Raw genomic sequence first — 22153 nt, 5'->3', positions numbered from 1 at the left:
GTGAGCCGTGTACAGTTAGAAGAACCGCTGGGGTGCCGTGTGGACTCCCCTTCCAATGTGTGTGTGTGTGTGTGTGTGTGTGTGTGTGTGTGTGTGTGTGTGTGTGCTGAGTTTTGAAGGCTTAGTTGAGTGAAAGGGGATTCAAAAGAGTCACGTCTGGCTCTTTTGATCACGCTGCAGTGAAAGCAGACATTCTGGAAGAGGAACGACCGAGTCCCAGAGGTATGGCGAGCTCCAGTGATCCAATGACAACCACATGGATTAATGGACAGGCTATTGAGATCCAATAAACTGAAAACTAGTATTAACTACAATAATACATGCTAATGTGGAAATACAATGAGAGGAATGGACTACACTATGCTATATCAATGACTGTGGGAAAATGTTTCCCCTAATATGGAGCTTCATTCAATATTGCTGGAATTCAATGAATTAAAACTGAGGTTGAGAGGGCTTATCATGTATGATCTGTTTTGCATAATTATCTATCTTGAACGCAACTGTAACCAAGCTATTTAAATGGAATAGGGCTATCTATTTGAGGCCTATCCTTGTCGTGTGTGTGTGTGTGTGTGTGTGTGTGTGTGTGTGTGTGTGTGTGTGTGTGTGTGTGTGTGTGTGTGTGTGTGTGTGTGTGTGTATGTGGGTGTGTGTGTGTGTGACTCACCCCCGGGACTCAGACAAGTCAGCCAGTTGGAACAGGATGTCCACCTCCATCGGAGTCACCTGACCAAACCTCTGGGCCCCAATGATGAACTCCTCTGTTAGAGGAGAGGAGAGGAGAGGAGAGGAGAGGAGAGGAGAGGAGAGGAGAGGAGAGGAGAGGAGAGGAGAGGAGAGGAGAGGAGAGGAGAGGAGAGGAGAGGAGAGGAGGAAAAATGTAAACATTAGTGCATAATAGTTGTATTTCTACTTTATCCGAGGCTATATTTGCATTATGTGTGATGGATCCCAGTTGAGATGAAAATCTCTCTTTCCCTCAAGTCCAACGTCCTATACACAAATACAGTGCTTGAATTAGTTCCCACATGTATTTCCTGTTTACAAAGCCTTATTGAATTGACTTAATCTGTTGTTTAGATAGACAGACAGACAGACAGACAGACAGACAGACAGACAGACAGACAGACAGACAGACAGACAGACAGTGTGTCAGCGTCTGGGTGAAGTGGTGAAACGGAATCAGGCACAGGACACAGAACTGAGAAAAGTATGGCTTTACTAAACACAAAGTAAACCATATCAAACCCTCCACGCAGGGAAGAGCAAAACAACAGCTCAACAGACGACGTAACAACGAACAATCACGCACAAACCCAGGAGGGAAAACAGAGGTAAAATAGGGAAAACAATAAGCCTAATGAGTAACAGGTGTGAATAATAAAGAAAGGACTAGTGTGACACAGAAACATCGATCGGTGGCAGCTAGTACTCTGGTGACGACGAACGCCGAAGCCTGCCCGAGCAAGGAGGAGGGGCAGCCTCGGCTGTATCCGTGACAGTACCCCCCCTCCAGCCGTGCGTCGACACCGGCCTCGGGGACGGCCAGGAGGATGCGGAGCAGGGCGAGTCAGATGACAACGGTGGAACTCCCTTAACAAGGAGGGATCGAGGATGTCCCTCCTGGGAACCCAGCTCCGTTCCTCCGGACCGTACCCCTCCCACTCCACGAGATACTGCAGGCCTCCAACCCGACGCCTCGAATCCAGGATGGAACGGACCGAGTACGCCGGTGCCCCCTCAATGTCCAATGGAGGCGGAGGAACCTCCCGCACCTCAGACTCCTGGAGCGGACCAGCTACCACCGGCCTGAGGAGAGACACATGGAACGAGGGGTTAATACGATAATCGGGGGGAGAAGTAACCTATAACAAACCTTGTTCAGTCTCCTCAGGACTTTAAAGGGCCCCACAAACCGCCGACCCAGCTTCCGGCAGGGCAGGCGAAGGGGCAGGTTTCGGGTCGAGAGCCAGACCCGGTTCCCCGGTGCATACACCGGAGCCTCACTGCGGTGGCGGTCGGCACTCGCCTTCTGTCTCCTAATAGCCCTTTGCAGGCGAACATGGGCAGTGTTCCATGTCTCCTCCGAGCGCTGAAACCATTCATCCACCGCAGGTGCCTCGATCTCGCTATGATGCCACGGTGCCAGGACCGGCTGGTAACCTAGTACACACTGAAAGGGAGACAGGTCAGTGGAGGAGTGGCGGAGGGAATTTTGTGCCATCTCTGCCCAGGGGATGTAAACTGACCAATCCCCCTGCCGGTCCTGGATATACGACCTCAGAAACCTACCCACATCCTGGTTTACTCTCTCCACCTGCCCATTACTCTCGGGGTGAAACCCTGAGGTCAGGCTGACCGAGACCCCCAAATGGTCCATAAACGCCCTCCAGACCCTCGATGTAAACTGGGGACCCCGATCAGACACTATATCCTCAGGTACCCCGTAGTGCCGGAAGACGTGTGTAAACAGGGCCTCTGCGGTCTGCAGGGCAGTAGGGAGACCGGGCAACGGAATGAGACGACAGGACTTAGAAAACCGATCCACAACGACCAGGATCGTGGTGTTACCCTATGACGGAGGAAGATCCGTAACAAAGTCCACCGATAGGTGTGACCACGGCCGTTGTGGAACGGGGAAAGGTTGTAATTTACCTCTGGGCAGGTGTCTAGGTGCCTTGCACTGGGCGCACACCGAACAGGAAGAAACATAAACCCTCACGTCCTGAGCTAAGGTAGGCCACCAGTACTTCCCACTAAGACAGCGCACTGTCCGACCGATGCCAGGATGGCCAAAAGAGGGTTACGTGTGAGCCCAATAGATCAAACGATCGCAAACCTCAGATGGAACGTACACACGACCCACTGGACACTGGGGGGGAGTGGGCTCCGTGTGTAATGCCCGCTCGATGTCCGCGTCAACCTCCCGTACCACCGGGGCCACCAGACAAGAAGCCGGAAGTATGGGAGTGGGCTCCCTGGTCCGCTCCTCTGAGTCATACAGCCGGGACAGAGCGTCTGCCTTAGCATTCTGGGAACCTGGTCTATATGATAAGGTGAACACAAAACGCGTGAAAAACATGGTCCACCTTGCCTGACGAGGATTCAGTCTCCTCGCTGCCCGTGTGTACTCCAGATTGCGGTTGTCAGTCAAAATGAGAAAAGGGTGTTTAGCCCCCTCAAGCCAATGTCTCCACACCTTAAGAGCTTTCACAACAGCTAACAGCTCCCGATCCCCCACGACATAGTTTTGCTCCGCCGGGCTGAGCTTCTTCGAAAAGAAAGCACAGGGGCGGAGTTTAGGAGGCGTACCCGAGCGCTGAGACAGTACAGCTCCTATCCCACCTCGACTGTGAATTGCAAGGAAGGATCCGGATGAGCCAGCACGGGAGCCGAGGTGAACAGCGCCTTCAGCTGATCAAAAGCCCTGTTCGCCTCAGCTGACCACTGCAGGCGCACCGGTACGCCCTTTAGCAAAGAGGTGATGGGAGCTGCTACCTGGCCAAAGCCCCGGAAAGATCTCTGGTAGTAGTTTGCAAAACCCAAAAATCGCTGCACCTCTTTTACCGTGGTAGGAGTCGGCCAATTATGCACGGCTGAAATGCGGTCACACTCCATCTCGACCCCTGACTCTGACAAGCAGTATCCTAAGAAAGAGACGGACTGTTTGAAGAACAGACATTTCTCAGCCTTAACGTACAGGTCATGCTCCAACAGTCTACCAAGCACCTTGCGCACCAGGGACACATGCTCATCGCATGTAGCGGAGTAGATGAGAATATCATCTATATACACCACTACACCCTGTCCGTGCAGATCCCTGAAAATCTCATCGACAAAGGATTGAAAGACTGAGGGAGCATTCATCAAACCGTACGGCATGACGAGGTACTCATAGTGACCAGAGGTGGTACTAAATGCCGTCTTCCACTCGTCCCTCTCCCGGATACGGATCAGATTGTACGCGCTCCTGAGGTACAATTTTGTGAAGAAGCGCGCCCCGTGCAATGACTCCGTCATACTAGCTATGAGAGGAAGAGGATAGCTGTATTTTACGGTTATCTGATTTAGACCTCGATAGCCAATGCACGGGCGTAAACCTCCATCTCCTTCTTCTTCACAAAAAAGAAACTTGAGGAGGCAGGGGAAGTGGAGGGCCGAATGTATCCCTGTCCCAGAGATTCGGTGACATATGTCTCCATAGCCACCGTCTCCTCCTGTGACAGAGGATACACGTGACTCCTGGGCAGTGCAGCGCCCTCACGGAATCGCCTTCCTTTTACAGAAGGCGAGAGCCAAATCGGCATATTCTGAGGGAATGTGCATTGTGGAGACCTGGTTTGGACTCTCCACCGTGGTTGCCCCTAAGGAAACCCCTACACACCTTCCCGAGCACTGAGGTGACCATCCCTTAAGAGCCCTCTGTTGCCACGAAATACTGGGGTCATGGGTGGTTAGCCAGGGAAGCACCAGCACCACGGGAAACGCAGGAGAATCAATAAGGAAGAGACTAATTCTCTACTCATGACCCCCCTGCATCTCCATCCGGAGTGGAACTGTGACCTCCCTAACCATACCCGACCCTAAAGGGCGACTATCTAAGGCACGTATGGGGAAGGGCACATCTAAAGGCAATATAGAAATCCCTAATCTATGCGCAACCAGCCTATCCATGAAATTCCCAGCTGCGCCGGAATCTACGAGTGCCCTATGCTGGGAATGTGGGGAAAACTCAGGGAAAATAACATTTACCATCATGTGAGCAACAGGGAGCTCTGGGTGAGTTGGGTACCTACTCACCTGGGATGGTCCACCAGAACCCTGCCTGCTGCCTCGGTTCCATGAGGGTCCTCTCCTGCACCGGCCCACAGTGTGTCCTCTGCGGCCACAGTTGGTGCAGGAGACCACCCCCTTGCTCGTTCTCTCCATCTCAGCACCTCCAAGCTCCATAGGTGTGGAGTCGGAAGTGCTGGGGGATGGACTGGATGGACCCTGATCTGGATGTCCGCGGGTGGCCAACAGGTTATCCAGCCGGATCGATAAATCTACCAGCTGGTCCAGGTTAAGATTAGTGTCCCTGCAGGCCAGCTCCCTACGAACGTCCTCCCGTAGACTGCATCGGTAGTGGTCAATCAGGGCCCTCTCATTCCATTCCGCTCTGGCTGCCAGTGTCCTGAAATCCAGGGCGAAGTCCTGTGCGCTCCTCCTTCCCTGTCTGAGGTGAAACAGACACTCCCCCGCCGCTCTCCCCTCTGGCGGATGATCGAATACTGCCTGGAAACGGCGGGTAAAATCCTCATAACGAACGGACTGAGCGTCTATTCCACCCCACTCCGCGTTGGCCCATTCCAGCGCTCTGCCCGACAGACAGGAGATGAGGGCGGACACGCTCTCGTATCCTGAGGGAGCCGGGTGGATGGTTGCCAGGTAGAGCTCCACCTGGAGCAGGAAACCCTTACACCCGGCAGCTGTCCCATCATATTCCCTCGGGAGCGAGAGCCGAATACCACTGGACCCAGGGTTTGATGGTCTTGATGGAGGAGAAATCGGAGGAGGAGGAGGTGTAGAAAACCCAACTCTCTCCCATCGATCCATGGTGTTGATCACACGATCCATAGCCGAACCTAGTCTCTGCAGCATGATCGAGTGCTGTTGGATGCGTTCCTCCACCGAGTCGCTGGGATCGGACGTACCTGCTGACTCCATAATGGTGCGTGATTCTGTCAGCGTCTGGGTGAAGTGGTGAAACGGAATCAGGTGCAGGACACAGAACTGAGAAAAGTATGGCTTTACTAAACACAAAGTAAACCATATCAAACCCTCCACGCAGGGAAGAGCAAAACAACAGCTCAACAGACGGCGTAACAACGAACAATCACGCACAAACCCAGGAGGGAAAACAGAGGTAAAATAGGGAAACCAATAAGCCTAATGAGAAACAGGTGTGAATAATAAAGACAGGACTAGTGTGACACAGAAACATAGATCGGTGGCAGCTAGTACTCCGGTGACGACGAATGCCGAAGCCTGCCCGAGCAAGGAGGAGGGGCAGCCTCGGCTGTATCCGTGACACAGTGTACAGTAGGGGAAGTGTTAGGTCCATAATGAACAGGTTGATAACTGGCTTGCGTCCCAAATGGCATCCTATTCCCTATTTAGTGCACTACTTTTGACCAGGGCCCAGGCTCTGGCTGGCTTACAGTGTGATTTCTATAGTTCTGGTATCTGGTATTGAGTGACCAGCTTATTCAAAGAGCAGCAAGTGTTCTGACTGTGTCGTCCCATACAGAGCTACTCAGTAGAGCAGAGCTCAGCTAGCTCAGTTTACTCCCAGACATCCCCTCACTGTCAGTCCATACACAGACATCACCTCACTGTCAGTCCATACACAGACATCACCTCACTGTCAGTCCATACACAGACATCCCCTCACTGTCAGTCCATACACAGACATCACCTCACTGTCAGTCTATACACAGACATCCCCTCACTGTCAGTCCATACACAGACATCCCCTCACTGTCAGTCCATACACAGACATCCCCTCACTGTCAGTCCATACACAGACATCACCTCACTGTCAGTCCATACACAGACATCACCTCACTGTCAGTCCATACACAGACATCACCTCACTGTCAGTCCATACACAGACATCACCTCACTGTCAGTCCATACACAGACATCACCTCACTGTCAGTCCATACACAGACATCACCTCACTGTCAGTCTATACACAGACATCACCTTACTGTCAGTCCATACACAGACATCACCTCACTGTCAGTCCATACACAGACATCACCTCACTGTCAGTCCATACACAGACATCACCTCACTGTCAGTCCATACACAGACATCACCTCACTGTCAGTCTATACACAAAGATAATCTGACAGTCTATACACAAAGATCATCTGACTGTCTATACAGAAAGATCATCTGACAGTCTATACACAAAGATCACCTGACAGTCTATATACAAAGATCATCTGACAGTCTATACACGGGTCCTTTCTTGAGTTGGGCTCTGGGGTGTAACAACCGTTGAGCATCTGATTTTATGGTTGATTGTGGGGGAGGGGGGTTGAGTGTGTTGGAGTATGTGAGTATGTGCGGGTGTGTTTGTCCCACATCTGTTGTGGGGGGATGTTGGTGGGAGTATGGGATGGACCGCGGTAATTGTTTGCTAGGATAATAATTGCTTGTCAATAAATTAAATGTAATACAATGGCAATCTGGGTTATATGTTAAAATCCTATGCATGAACTGCCGACATTATTACGCATATTAATTGATAATGATGGAAAATAGGATATGCATTATTTTTTTTAATAGTTATATATAGAGAGGTGACAGCATTGGAAATGCTTTTGGTGGTTAATCTGCTTCTGTTTTGTGGGTGGCACTGTGTGCTGTTTTCGATGGATGGGTCCTGGCCTCTCGGGGCCTTAGGGATCCGGAGGGACGTGGGTGGGATGCCGATCACTGGGATGACGGCTCAACTTGGGATGGGGAGGGGCTTTAGCGGGGGAATTAGTTGAGAACACTTGAAGGGTTACTCAGTAGCAATGCAAATATCACGGTACAGCTATATGGACACTCAATCATTACGGTATTTTTTATTGGTAAATTTACAAACATATATAATGATAAATAGACTTGAAACTCTCATTATGGTGTATGGTGAAATAAGTATAGCCAGTTATAATTGTAATGGCTTAGCTGATAATAACAAAAGAAGAACAATATTTACATGGCTCAAAGAGAAGGAATATAATATCTATTGTTTACAGGAAACTTATTCAACAATTTGAGATGAAGTTGCGTGGAAAAAGGAATGGGGGGGGGGGGAATATACTTCTCCCATGGGCAAAGAAATTCAAAAGGGGTGATGATTTTAATTAATAGTAATTTCGATCCGAATGTGCAAATTGTCCAAATAGATACGCAAGGTAGATGGATTATTTTAAATATGTTATTGGACATTAAACAGATATGGCTCATTAACCTTTACGGACCAAATAATGATGATCCACACTTCTTTGACAATATATATAATAAATGATCAACCCTGCAAGCAATTCAAGACAATATTATTATGGTGGGGGATTATAATACTGTTTTAAATAGCTCAATGGACCGTAAAGGAAATCACACCACAAACAATCCCCCACATGCTCTTAAGGAAATTATGAATGTCATGGATACATTAGAACTAGTAGATACAGTGGGGGGAAAAAGTATTTAGTCAGCCACCAATTGTGCAAGTTCTCCCACTTAAAAAGATGAGAGAGGCCTGTAATTTTCATATATAAATACCGTATGACAGACAAAATGAGAATTTTTTTTCCAGAAATTCACATTGTAGGATTTTTAATGAATTTATTTGCAAATTATGGTGGAAAATAAGTATTTGGTCAATAACAAAAGTTTCTCAATACTTTGTTATATACCCTTTGTTGGCAATGACACAGGTCAAACGTTTTCTGTAAGTCTTCACAAGGTTTTCACACACTGTTGCTGGTATTTTGGCCCATTCCTCCATGCAGATCTCCTCTAGAGCAGTGATGTTTTGGGGCTGTCGCTGGGCAACACGGACTTTCAACTCCCTCCAAAGATTTTCTATGGGGTTGAGATCTGGAGACTGGCTAGGCCACTCCAGGACCTTGAAATGCTTCTTACGAAGCCACTCCCTTCGTTGCCCGGGCGGTGTGTTTGGGATCATTGTCATACTGAAAGACCCAGCCACGTTTCATCTTCAATGCCCTTGCTGATGGAAGGAGGTTTTCACTCAAAATCTCACGATACATGGCCCCATTCATTCTTTCCTTTACACGGATCAGTCGTCCTGGTCCCTTTGCAGAAAAACAGCCCCAAAGCATGATGTTTCCACCCCCATGCTTCACAGTAGGTATGGTGTTCTTTGGATGCAACTCAGCATTCTTTGTCCTCCAAACACGACAAGTTGAGTTTTTACCAAAAAGTTCTATTTTGGTTTCATCTGACCATATGACATTCTCCCAATCCTCTTCTGGATCATCCAAATGCACTCTAGCAAACTTCAGACGGGCCTGGACATGTACTGGCTTAAGCAGGGGACACGTCTGGCACTGCAGGATTTGAGTCCCTGGCGGCGTAGTGTGTTACTGATGGTAGGCTTTGTTACTTTGGTCCCAGCACTCTGCAGGTCATTCACTAGGTCCCCCGTGTGGTTCTGGGATTTTTGCTCACCGTTCTTGTGATCATTTTGACCCACGGGGTGAGATCTTGCGTGGAGCCCCAGATCGAGGGAGATTATCAGTGGTCTTGTATGTCTTCCATTTCCTAATAATTGCTCCCACAGTTGATTTCTTCAAACCAAGCTGCTTACCTATTGCAGATTCAGTCTTCCCAGCCTGGTGCAGGTCTACAATTTTGTTTCTGGTGTCCTTTGACAGCTCTTTGGTCTTGGCCATAGTAGAGTTTGGAGTGTGACTGTTTGAGGTTGTGGACAGATGTCTTTTATACTGATAACAAGTTCAAACAGGTGCCATTAATACAGGTAACGAGTGGAGGACAGAGGAGCCTCTTAAAGAAGAAGTTACAGGTCTGTGAGAGCTAGAAATCTTGCTTGTTTGTAGGTGACCAAATACTTATTTTCCACCATAATTTGCAAATAAATTCATAAGAAATCCTACAATGTGATTTTCTGGATTTTTTTCTTCTCAATTTGTCTGTCATAGTTGACGTGTACCTATGATGAAAATTACAGGCCTCTCTCATCTTTTTAAGCATATACATTACTCTTACTGAATTTCCACGTGGGCGAGGACATTGGACATTTAATCAAAGACTATTGGATGATAATTTATTTTTAATTAGGACAAAGGAATTTATAACTGACTTTTTCCGACATAACATACAGTGGGGGAAAAAAGTATTTAGTCAGCCACCAATTGTGCAAGTTCTCCCACTTAAAAAGATGAGAGAGGCCTGTAATTTTCATCATAGGTACACGTCAACTATGACAGACAAAATGAGAGAAAAAAATCCAGAAAATCACATTGTAGGATTTTTAATGAATTTTTTTGCAAATTATGGTGGAAAATAAGTATTTGGTCACCTACAAACAAGCACCAGGCTGGGAAGACTGAATCTGCAATAGGTAAGCAGCTTGGTGTGAAGAAATCAACTGTGGGAGCAATTATTAGGAAATGGAAGACACACTGATAATCTCGCTCGATCTGGGGCTCCACGCAAGATCTCACCCCGTGGGGTAAAAATGATCACAAGAACGGTGAGCAAAAATCCCAGAACCACACGGGGGGACCTAGTGAATGACCTGCAGAGAGCTGGGACCAAAGTAACAAAGCCTACCATCAGTAACACACTACGCCGCCAGGGACTCAAATCCTGCAGTGCCAGACATGTCCCCCTGCTTAAGCCAGTACATGTCCAGGCCCGTCTGAAGTTTGCTAGAGTGCATTTGGATGATCCAGAAGAGGATTGGGAGAATGTCATATGGTCAGATGAAACCAAAATAGAACTTTTTGGGTAAAAACTCAACTCGTCGTGTTTGGAGGACAAAGAATGCTGAGTTGCATCCAAAGAACACCATACCTACTGTGAAGCATGGGGGTGGAAACATCATGCTTTGGGGCTGTTTTTCTGCAAAGGGACCAGGACGACTGATCCGTGTAAAGGAAAGAATGAATGGGGCCATGTATCGTGAGATTTTGAGTGAAAACCTCCTTCCATCAGCAAGGGCATTGAAGATGAAACGTGGCTGGGTCTTTCAGCATGACAATGATCCCAAACACACTGCCCAGGCAACGAAGGAGTGGCTTCGTAAGAAGCATTTCAAGGTGCTGGTGTGGCCTAGCCAGTCTCCAGATCTCAACCCCATAGAAAATCTTTGGAGGGAGTTGAAAGTCCGTGTTGCCCAGCGACAGCCCCAAAACATCACTGCTCTAGAGGAGATCTGCATGGAGGAATGGGCCAAAATACCAGCAACAGTGTGTGAAAACCTTGTGAAGACTTACAGAAAACGTTTGACCTGTGTCATTGCCAACAAAGGGTATATAACAAAATATTGAGAAACTTTTGTTATTGACCAAATACTTATTTTCCACCATAATTTGCAAATAAATTCATAAAAAATCCTACAATGTGATTTTCTGGAAAAAATAATCTCATTTTGTCTGTCATAGTTGACGTGTACCTATGATGAAAATTACAGGCCTCTCTCATCTTTTTAAGTGGGAGAACTTGCACAATTGGTGGCTGACTAAATACTTTTTTCCCCCACTGTAGGTACAGCAAATCCCCTTATTGTATGGGACACCTTTAAATGTGCCTTTAGAGGCCATGCAATTCAGTACTCATCTCGAAAACAAAAGCAATTTAGGTCAAAAGAGTTTATACTAACAAAGGAAATAGAAAGTCTAACAGAACAGATAGATGGTAATAAAAACTGTAACATAGAGGCTCAGAATAAATTAGAGGAAAAACAAAAAGAAATGGAGAAACTTATTCAAGAAAGATCAAGTGTAATATATTATAAAAATAAAGCAAACTGGATGGAATATGGGGAAAAATGCACAAAATCATTTTTTAATCTTCAACATAGGAATGCTACCAAAAATAATTTTATGAAACTGGTTACAATTGACGGAGTCACCCATGATTCACCAAATTATATTTTGAAGGAGGAAACAAAGTACTTTAAGCATATGTTTTCGTTTCAGTCGCCTCCATCTCCTCTAACTGAAGCTAATTGTAGAGATTTTTTTTCTATTGATAATGTAAAATTAACAGCCATACAGAAAGACTCATGTGAAGGTGAAATTACATAGGAGGAACTTCTGGATGCAATTCAAGATTTTAAGTCCGGGAAAACTCCAGGTTTGGATGGCATACCAGTCGAGGTATACCAAACCTTTTTTGATATACTAAGAGGACCGTTATTAGCATGTTTTAACCACTCCTATGTAAATGGTAGATTATCTGACACTCAAGAAGAAGGTCTGATCTCATTATTACTAAAACAGGATACAAGTGGAAAATATAAAGATCCAGTCCATTAAAAAAATTGGAGGCCCCTTACACTTTAGTGTTGTGATGCAAAAATTCTAGCAAAATGTATAGCGCATAGTAAGTATTGGAAACAATAGAACACTATGGAAAATCTGGGAAACCAGGCCTGCTATTCATAGCTATCTCTCTCAGAATGACCTTCTTGATCCAAACCAGTCAGGTTTCAGGACTGGTCATTCAACTGAGACTGCTCTTCTCTGTGTCACGGAGGCTCTCCGCACTGCTAAAGCTAACTCTCTCTCCTCTGCTCTTGTCCTTCTAGACCTGTCTGCTGCCTTTGATACTGTGAACCATCGGTCGCTCATACCAAGTGGCGTGGCGAGAAGCTGTCTCCGCACCACGTGCTCTCACCACTGGTGTCCCCCAGGGCTCAGTTCTAGGCCCTCTCCTTTTCTCCCTATACACCAAGTCACTTGGCTCTGTCATATCCTCACATGGCCTCTCCTATCATTGCTACGCTGACGATACACAACTAATCTTCTCCTTTCCCCCTTCTGATAACCAGGTGGCGAATCGCATCTCTGCATGTCTGGCCGACATATCAGTATGGATGACGGATCACCACCTCAAGCTGAACCCTGGCAAGACGGAGCTGCTCTTCCTCCCGGGGAAGGACTGCCCGTTCCATGATCTCGCCATCACGGTTGACAACTCCGTTGTGTCCTCCTCCCAGAGTGCGAAGAGCCTTGGCGTGACCCTGGACAACACCCTGTCGTTCTCCGCTAACATCAAGGCGGTGACCCGATCCTGCAGGTTCATGCTCTACAACATTCGAGAGTACGACCCTGCCTTACACAGGAAGCGGCACAGGTCCTAATCCAGGCACTTGTCATCTCCCGTCTGGATTACTGCAACTCGCTGTTGGCTGGGCTCCCTGCCTGTGCCATTAAACCCCTACAACTCATCCAGAATGCCGCAGCCCGTCTGGTGTTCAACCTTCCCAAGTTCTCTCACGTCACCCCCCCTCCTCCGCACACTCCACTGGCTTCCAGTTGAAGCTCGCATCCGTTACAAGACCATGGTGCTTGCCTATGGAGCAGTGAGGGGCAGCACCTCCGTACCTTCAGGCTCTGATCAGTCCCTACACCCAAACGAGGGCATTGCGTTCATCCACCTCTGGCCTGCTGGCTCCCTTCCTCTGCGGAAGCATAGTTCCCGCTCAGCCCAGTCAAAACTGTTCGCTGCTCTGGCACCCCAATGGTGGAACAAGCTCCCTCACGACGCCAGGACAGCGGAGTCACTCACCACCTTCCGGAGACATTTGAAACCCCACCTCTTTAAGGAATACCTGGGATAGGATAAAGTAATCCTTCTACCCCCCAAAAAAAATAAATAAAATAAAAAATAAAAAAAATTATTGTAAAGTGGTTAACCCACTGGCTATAGGGTGAATGCACCAATTTGTAAGTCGCTCTGGATAAGAGCGTCTGCTAAATGACTTAAATGTAAATGTAATAGCAGACTTCGAAAAGGCATTTGATAAAGTACGACTGGGGTTTATATATAAATGCCTGGAGCATTTCAATTTTGGAGAATCTCTTATAAAATGGGTCAAAATCATGTATAGTAACCATAGGTGTAAAATAGTAAATAATGGCTATTTCTCAGAAAGTTTTAAACTGTCAAGAGGAGTGAAACAAGGTTGTCCACTATCGGCATATCTATTTATTGTGGCCATCGAGATGTTAGCTATTAAAATCAGATCCAATAATATTATCAGAGGATTAGAAATCCAGGGCTTAAAAATAAAGGTGTCATTGTACGCTGATGATTCATGTTTTCTTTTAAATCCACAACTAGAATCCCTCCACAGCCTCATAGAGGATCTAGATACATTTTCTAACCTCTCTGGATTACAACCAAATTATGACAAATGTACTATATTACGTATTGGATCACTAAAAAATACAATTTTTACATTACCATGTAGTTTACCAATAAAATGGTCTGATGGTGATGTGGATATACTCGGAATACATATCCCAAAGGAAATAAATGATCTCACTTCAATACATTTTAATAGAAAGTTAGCAAAAATAGATAAGATCTTGCTACCATGGAAAGGTAAATACCTGTATATTTGTGGGAAAATCACCCTGATTAACTCTTTAGTATTATCCCAGTTTACATATTTGCTTATGGTCTTGCCTACGCCTATGAACAGTTTTTTAAATTATATGAGAAAAAAATATTCCATTTTATTTGGAACGGCAAGCCAGACAAAATTAAACAGGCCTATTTATATAATGAATATGAATTCGGAGGACAGAAATTATTAAATATTAAAGCATTAGACCTATCACTAAAAGCTTCAGTCATACAAAAGTTATACTTAAATCCAAACTGGTTCTCAAGCAAATTAGTAAGATTGTTTTTCCCTTTATTCAGATTACAACCACTCATTTTCAGTTATTTGAAAAGGAAATCATCTCCCAAATATCACTATTTCTAAAACAAGCCATAGAAAGTTGGTTGCAATTTCAATTTAATCCTCCAGAAACGACAGAACAAATAATGCAACAAATATTGTGGTTAAATTCAAATATACTAATTGACAAAAAACCTTTATTTTTTGACAAAATGTTTAAAAAAGGTATAATCTTCGTAAGTGATATCATCGGTAGGACTGGTGGAGTTATGTCGCACATGCAGCTAACAAAAACATATGGAAATGTCTGCTCTACCCAAAATTACAACCAAATAATTGCAGCCTTACCACAAAAATGGAAGAGGAAAGTGGAAGGGGGAGAAAGTAAGTAACTTGTCTGTCGGCCTTGCATTAAAGAACATAATTGGTTAAGGAAAACTGTGATAAATAAAAAAGTAAATCACTTTCATTGCAAAATAGTTGGGAAGAGATTTTGACGTACCGATCCCATGGCATAGCGTTTATGAACTGACACGCAAAACGACACCGGATTCAAAAATTTGAATCTTTCAATTTAAATTATTATATAAAATTCTTGCTACCAATAGAATGTTATTTATATGGGGGATACAATCTTCCCAGCTCTGCAGATTTTGCTGTGAAGAGACAGAATCATTAGATCATTTGTTTTGGTTCTGTCCATTTGTAGCTTGTTTTTGGACACAGGTCCAGGAATGGCTAAAGGATTGCAATATTTACCTGGAGCTAACCTTGCAGATAGCATTACTGGGTGATCTGAAAAGTCATAGTCAATCGATCAATAATATAATAATACTTTTAGCAAAAATGTTTATTTTTAATTCACAATCTGTAGAAACAATGAGAATAGAAAGGTTCAGAACTTTTGTAAAACATCACAGTACAGTTGAAATATATATGGCAAATAGAAATCCTATATGGATGGTGTTAAGAGATAGATGGGAGGTGTTGAATGGAGTTGAAGGATGGGACTAATAACAACTAACAACAAATAATAACAAGATAACTAATGATGTAAGCATACTGTGTCCATAATAAGTATATAGGTTGTATGTTGGGAGCTTTTGGGAAAAAGCACAGTTAGAAAGATATGGCATATAGAAGCAAACCAGATGGACATCATGAAAATGATCGGAGAGGTTGAGAGTAGAAGTTCAGGAGAAAAAACAAACAAAATATAATTATTGTAAAATTGACTGTGTCCATCAAATGTAGATAGTAAGTATAAGCTGGAAGTAGAGGCCTAAGCATTGTTGTTCACTAATTTACCCCGAGTAGGGAAAGGATGGCGGGGTTGAAAAGTAATAAAGGGGAGTATATATATAAAAAACATGGGGGATTGGAAGTGATGCAGACAATTACATTGATGGAAGTTACAATCTATCTGCAATATTAAGCTGATCTACCCCCCCCCAAAATTAAAACATTTTAAAAAGATCATCTGACAGTCTATACACAAAGGTCATCTGACAGTCTATACACAAAGATCATCTGACTGTCTATACCGAAAGATCATCTGACAGTCTATACACAAAGATCACCTGACTGTCTATACACAAAGATAATCTGACAGTCTATACACAAAGATCATCTGACTGTCTATACACAAAGATCATCTGACAGTCTATACACAAAGGTCATCTGACAGTCTATACACAAAGATCATCTGACTGTGTATACAGAAAGATCATCTGACAGTCTATACACAAAGATCATCTGACTGTCTGTACAGAAAGATCATCTAACAGTCTATACACAAAGATAATCTGACAGTCTATACACAAAGATCATCTGACAGTCTATACACAAAGGTCATCTGACACCCTATACACAAAGATCATCTGACTGTCTATACCTAAAGATCATCTGACAGTCTATACACAAAGATCACCTGACTGTCTATACACAAAGATAATCTGACAGTCTATACACAAAGATCATCTGACTGTTTATACACAAAGATCATCTGACAGTCTATACACAAAGGTCATCTGACAGTCTATACACAAAGATCATCTGACTGTGTATACAGAAAGATCATCTGACAGTCTATACACAAAGATCATCTGACTGTCTGTACAGAAAGATCATCTAACAGTCTATACACAAAGATCATCTGACAGTCTATACACAAAGATCATCTGACAGTCTATACACAAAGATCATCTGACAGTCTATACACAAAGATCGTCTGACAGTCTATACACAAAGATCATCTGACAGTCTATACACAAAGATCATCTGACAGTCTATACACAAAGATCATCTGACAGTCTATAAACAAAGATCATCTGACAGTCTATACACAAAGATCACCTGACAGTCTATAAACAAATATCATCATCTGACTGTCTATACAGAAAAAAATATGGCCTATATGTCTCTATACACAACTATCACTCGTCAGTTCCTGTAGGCCACTATAAACTATTGTCAGTTCCTGTACTCACAAATCACCAACTAGTGTCTATACAATATAATCACCTGTTGTTGTTAAATCTAAATAGGCCTACTCACAATTCACCTGTCTGCATACAACGATATAACTAACATTTCTCCCTCTATAGAAAACAATCACCTGTCTCTCTCTCTACATACAGTATACACTACATGACCAAAAGTATGTGGACACCTTCTCGTCGAACATCTCATTCCAGAATCATGGTCATTAATATGGAGTTGGTCCCCCCTTTGTTGCTATAACAGCCTCCACTCTTCTGGGAAGGCTTTCCACTAGATGTTGGAACATTGCTGCTGGGCCTTGCCACAAGAGCATTAGTGATGTCGGGCACTGATGTTGGGCGATTAGGCCTGGCTCACAGTCGGTGTTCCAAATCCTCGATGGGGTTGAGGTCAGAGCTCTGTGCAGGCCAGTCAAGTTCTTCCACACCGATGTCGACAAACCATTTCTGTATGGACCTCGCTTTGTGCACGGGGGCATTGTCATGCTGAAACAGGAAACAGCCTTCCCCAAATTGTTGCCACAAAGTTGGAAGCACAGAATCGTCTAGAATGTCATTGTATGATGTAGCATTAAGATTTCCCTTCACTGGAACTAAGGGGCCTAGCCCGAACCATGAAAATTAGCCCCAGACCATTATTCCTCCTCCACCAAACTTTACAGTTGGCACTATGCATTGGGGCAGGTAGCGTTCTCCTGGCATCCAACAAACCCAGATTTGTCCGTCGGACTGCCAGATTGTGAAGCGTGATTCATCACTCCAGCAAACGCATTTCCACTGCTCCAGAGTCCAATGCCGGCGAGCTTTACACCACTCCAGCTGACACTTGGCATTAAGCATGGTGATCTTAGGCTTGTGTGCGGCTACTCTGCCATGGAAACCCATTTCATGAAGCTCCCGACGAACAGTTCTTGTGCTGACGTTGCTTCCAGAGGCAGTTTGGAACTCGGTAGTGAGTGTTGCAACCGAGAACAGACGATTTTTACGCGCAACGCGCTACAGCACTCGCGGTCCCATTCTGTGAGCCTACCACTTCGCGGCTGATCCGTTGTTGTTCCTAAACATTTCCACTTCACAATAACATCACTTAAGAGTTGACCGGGGCAGCTCTAGCAGTACAGAAATTTGACGAACTGACTTGTTGGAAAGGTGGCATCCTATGACGGTGCCACGTTGAAAGTCTCCCAGCTCTTCAGTAAGGCCATTCTACTGCCAATGTTTGTCTTGTTTGTCTATGGAGATTGCATGGATGTGTTCTCGATTTTAAACACCTGTCAGCAACAGGTGTGGCTGATTCCACTAATTTGAAGGGGTGTTCACATACTCTTGTATATATAGTGTATATTCTACGTAGCAGACCACAGAACGAGTTGCATTCATTTCATTGAAGTTAATGCTGTAATCAACCCTCCCCTAAGAAATGAGGGCGTGGGGGCGGTAACCACAGCGATGACGTTCCAAACCAAAACAGTGGCCCCGCCTCACATACGGAATCAATCAGGCCGGTTCGGTTGGTGGGGGTCACAGAGTGGGGGGGGCGGGGGGGGGGGGCGAGAGAGAGAGAGAGATGGAGACGTGGAGCTCTGCACGCACAGACCAGGTCCCAGTAGGGCCTAATGACTGTGGCTGGGGGGGGCACCACAGCCCGGCCACGCCACGGTGGGAACAGCCAGGCCCAGGCCCACACCCCCGATAAGGCCCCGATAGCATCACACTCACATACCCAGAACCCAGAACCCCAGAGCCATGTGGTGGACTGACCTACTCAGCATCAGAGAGACTAAGAGAGAGAGAGGGGAGGAGAGAGAGATGCGATAGAGAACGAGAAAGAGGGTGAGAGAGAGAAGTGAGAGAGAGATGGGGGAGAGAGAGAGCGAGAGAGCGAGAGAGAGCTGGGGAGAGAGGGGATAGAGAGGGAGGAGAAAGAGAGAGAGAGAGCAGAGAGAGAGGGAGAGGGAGAAGAGGGGGAGAGAGGGGGGGAGAGAGAGAGAGAGAGAGAGAGAGAGAGAGAGAGAGAGAGAGAGAGAGAGAGAGAGAGAGAGAGAGCGAGAGAGAGAGATGGGTCGGGGTGGGGACCACCACAGCCCGGCCACGCCACGGAGGGAACAGCCAAGGGAACTCAGGCCCAGGCCCACACCCCCGATAAGGCCCGATAGCATCACACTTACATACCCAGAACCCAGAACCCCAGAGCCATGTGGTAGACTGACCTACTCAGCATCAGAGAGACACAGAGAGAGAGAGAGAGGGGGGGAGAGAGAGAGATGGGAGGAGAGGGAGAGAAAGAGAGAGAGAGAGAGAGAGAGAGAGAGAGAGAGAGAGAGAGAGAGAGAGAGAGAGAGAGAGAGAGAGAGGGAGGGGGGAGATAAACAGAGACAGAGAGAGAGAGAGAGAGAGAGAGAGAGAGAGAGAGAGAGAGAGAGAGAGAGAGAGAGAGAGGGAGAGAGAGAGAGAGAGAAGAACCAAGCCTACAGTGCTCAACTTATACCAGACAGGAAGAGACATTGGTACAGTTCAACAACTGGCCTCTGAGTTAGAGAGGGAGGGGGAGAGATGATGTGGAGGGGGGCGCTTGAGCTAATGACTTAATACATGTCAACTGTCATATCATGTCAAATCATTACATATTGTGTATGTTTTCCTTTCCTCTCTGCAATTTGTGATTTGTGAAACAACTGTTAGTTTGGTCCTACTGTTCTGGCCGTTCACCCTCTAATGGTTTAGGGTAGAATTTGGGAAGGGTTAGCTGATCCTAGATCTGTGACTCAGGGGAAACTCCTAGCCAAAGCCAGAGCTAGGGAGGATGTGTCACAGACAGGCCCAGTGAGAGACCCACCACTGCTGTTGAGAATTCTGGGTAAACAGCCCATGAGTCTGTTGGGACGCAACCAGCAGGGCCAATCAAATGTAGACAAGGGGAGGGGGAGGGGGGGGGACAAAACAAACAAAACTACCACACACACAACCACATTCTCTGTGTGTGTGTGTGTGTGTGTGTGTGTGTGTGTGTGTGTGTGTGTGTGTGTGTGTGTGTGTGTGTGTGTGTGTGTGTGCGCGTGCGTGCATGTACATGTGTTAGCGTATGTGTGTCTACCAACCTTTAGTGACTTCCAGGACTCTACTGCTCCCAGCCAGTGTGGTGTAGATCTTCCTAATGAGATCCATGTTGTTCAGGAGAGAGTTGAAGCCGTTAAAGTAGGAAAAACTGACCTGGTGAGATGTACTGCCCCCGGCCGCCTGGGAGAGAGAGAGGAGGATACAGAGAAGGGGGGGAGGAGGGAGGGGAGAGAGAGGGGGGAGAGAGAGAAAGAGAGAAAGAGAGAGCGAGAGAGAGAGAGAGAGAGAGAGAGAGAGAGAGAGAGAGAGAGAGAGAGAGAGCGAGAGAGAGAGAGAGGCCAAAACAGAGTGAACACGCTATACACAGTACACAACATGACATGCATATATAAATGATATTCTTACACACAACCAAACACAGTTACATTCCCTTTCACACAACATGACACAACAGCAGAATCATCATTAGTAGTGTGAAGGAAAAACACAATCGACCAGCTAATCACGAACAGAGTTCTTTACCATCACACACTACAGGGAGACCTAAATAACTCCCTGTAAAGGATTTTGTTTACGGTGTTAGGAAAGGAGATCAGTCATCAACACACACATGTACAGAGAGAGACAGGCACGCATGCACACACACACACACACACTAACTGGCTTCCCAGAGAGGAGACCGGTAGTCATCAGGCTCTGTTTAATGAAGTGCTTCTCTAATGAGGATGGAAGGATGGAAGGATGTAGTAAAGCAGAGAAAATAGAACGAGGTAACGCTTAAAACAGAGACTCAGAACGTTCTAGTAGGCTAGTACCCACTGCACACATTCCTTCCAGCCCACAACACAACTCTTTCAACGTTACACACGGAGTCTTGATTTAAGTCTGTTTAAAATTACTTAAAGGACTTGATGGTGTCAATGTGTTGGTGTCCCGTTTGATACGAGTATTTCAATTTTCTCCGATGGAATGATCCATTAAAGTAACGTGGATGAAATATTGCGGATATTCATCTTGTACTATTCTAAATAGGGGGGTGGGGAGAAAATCATGGAAAACCATCCGTTTCACTAGATGGCGGTGTATGCTTTATAGACACAGCAGTGAGCCCGCCACAGCTTGCAGTGAGGGAGAGAAGCCATCTGCAGAAGAAGGGAGGAGGAGGTTGCTTGGGTTGAAGCTTCTCCTCTCCTCCACTCCTCTCTATGTCCAAAAACCAGCAGCCTCACACTGTTCACTGAAACATTCTAGCCATGACATCTACACCCTAGCCATGACATCTACACCCTAGCCATGACATCTACACCCTAGCCATGACATCTACATTCTAGCCATGACATCTACATTCTAGCCATGACATCTACACCCTAGCCATGACATCTACATTCTAGCCATGACATCTACATTCTAGCCATGACATCTACACCCTAGCCATGACATCTACATTCTAGCCATGACATCTACACCCTAGCCATAACATCTACATTCTAGCCATGACATCTACATTCTAGCCATGACATCTACATTCTAGCCATGACATCTACATTCTAGCCATGACATCTACACCCTAGCCATGACATCTACATTCTAGCCATGACATCTACATTCTAGCCATGACATCTACACCCTAGTCATGACATCTACACCCTAGCCATGACATCTACATTCTAGTCATGACATCTACATTCTAGCCATGACATCTACACCCTAACCATGACATCTACACCCTAGCCATGACATCTACACCCTAGTCATGACATCTACATTCTAGCCATGACATCTACACCCTAGCCATGACATCTACATTCTAGCCATGACATCTACATTCTAGCCATGACATCTACACCCTAGCCATGACATCTACATTCTAGCCATGACATCTACATTCTAGCCATGACATCTACACCCTAGCCATGATATCTACACCCTAGCCATGACATCTACACCCTAGTCATGACATCTACATTCTAGCCTGACATCTACATTCTAGTCATGATATCTACACCCTAGCCATGACATCTACACCCTAGTCATGACATCTACATTCTAGCCATGACATCTACATTCTAGTCATGACATCTACACCCTAGTCATGACATCTACATTCTAGCCATGACATCTACATTCTAGCCATGACATCTACACC

General features: G+C 45.7%; 1 protein-coding gene across 1 annotated transcript in view; it reads right to left on the bottom strand.

Moving 5' to 3' along the window:
- Positions 1 to 22153, bottom strand: part of LOC121572085 (calcium-binding mitochondrial carrier protein Aralar2-like) — a 97874-nt gene that overhangs the window by 32397 nt on the left and 43324 nt on the right. The window contains exons 7-8 of the mRNA XM_041883978.2: positions 20049 to 20187; positions 671 to 764 (exon numbers count right to left, since the gene is read on the bottom strand). Coding sequence (XP_041739912.1) covers positions 671 to 764; positions 20049 to 20187 — 233 coding nt within the window. The remainder of the gene's footprint in view (positions 1 to 670; positions 765 to 20048; positions 20188 to 22153) is intronic.

Source organism: Coregonus clupeaformis, chromosome 8, assembly GCF_020615455.1.
Source record: "Coregonus clupeaformis isolate EN_2021a chromosome 8, ASM2061545v1, whole genome shotgun sequence".
NCBI classification, from domain to species: Eukaryota; Metazoa; Chordata; class Actinopteri; order Salmoniformes; family Salmonidae; genus Coregonus; species Coregonus clupeaformis.
Note: the sequence above shows the minus strand (reverse complement) of the source record. Positions and strands in the feature narration are given on the sequence as shown.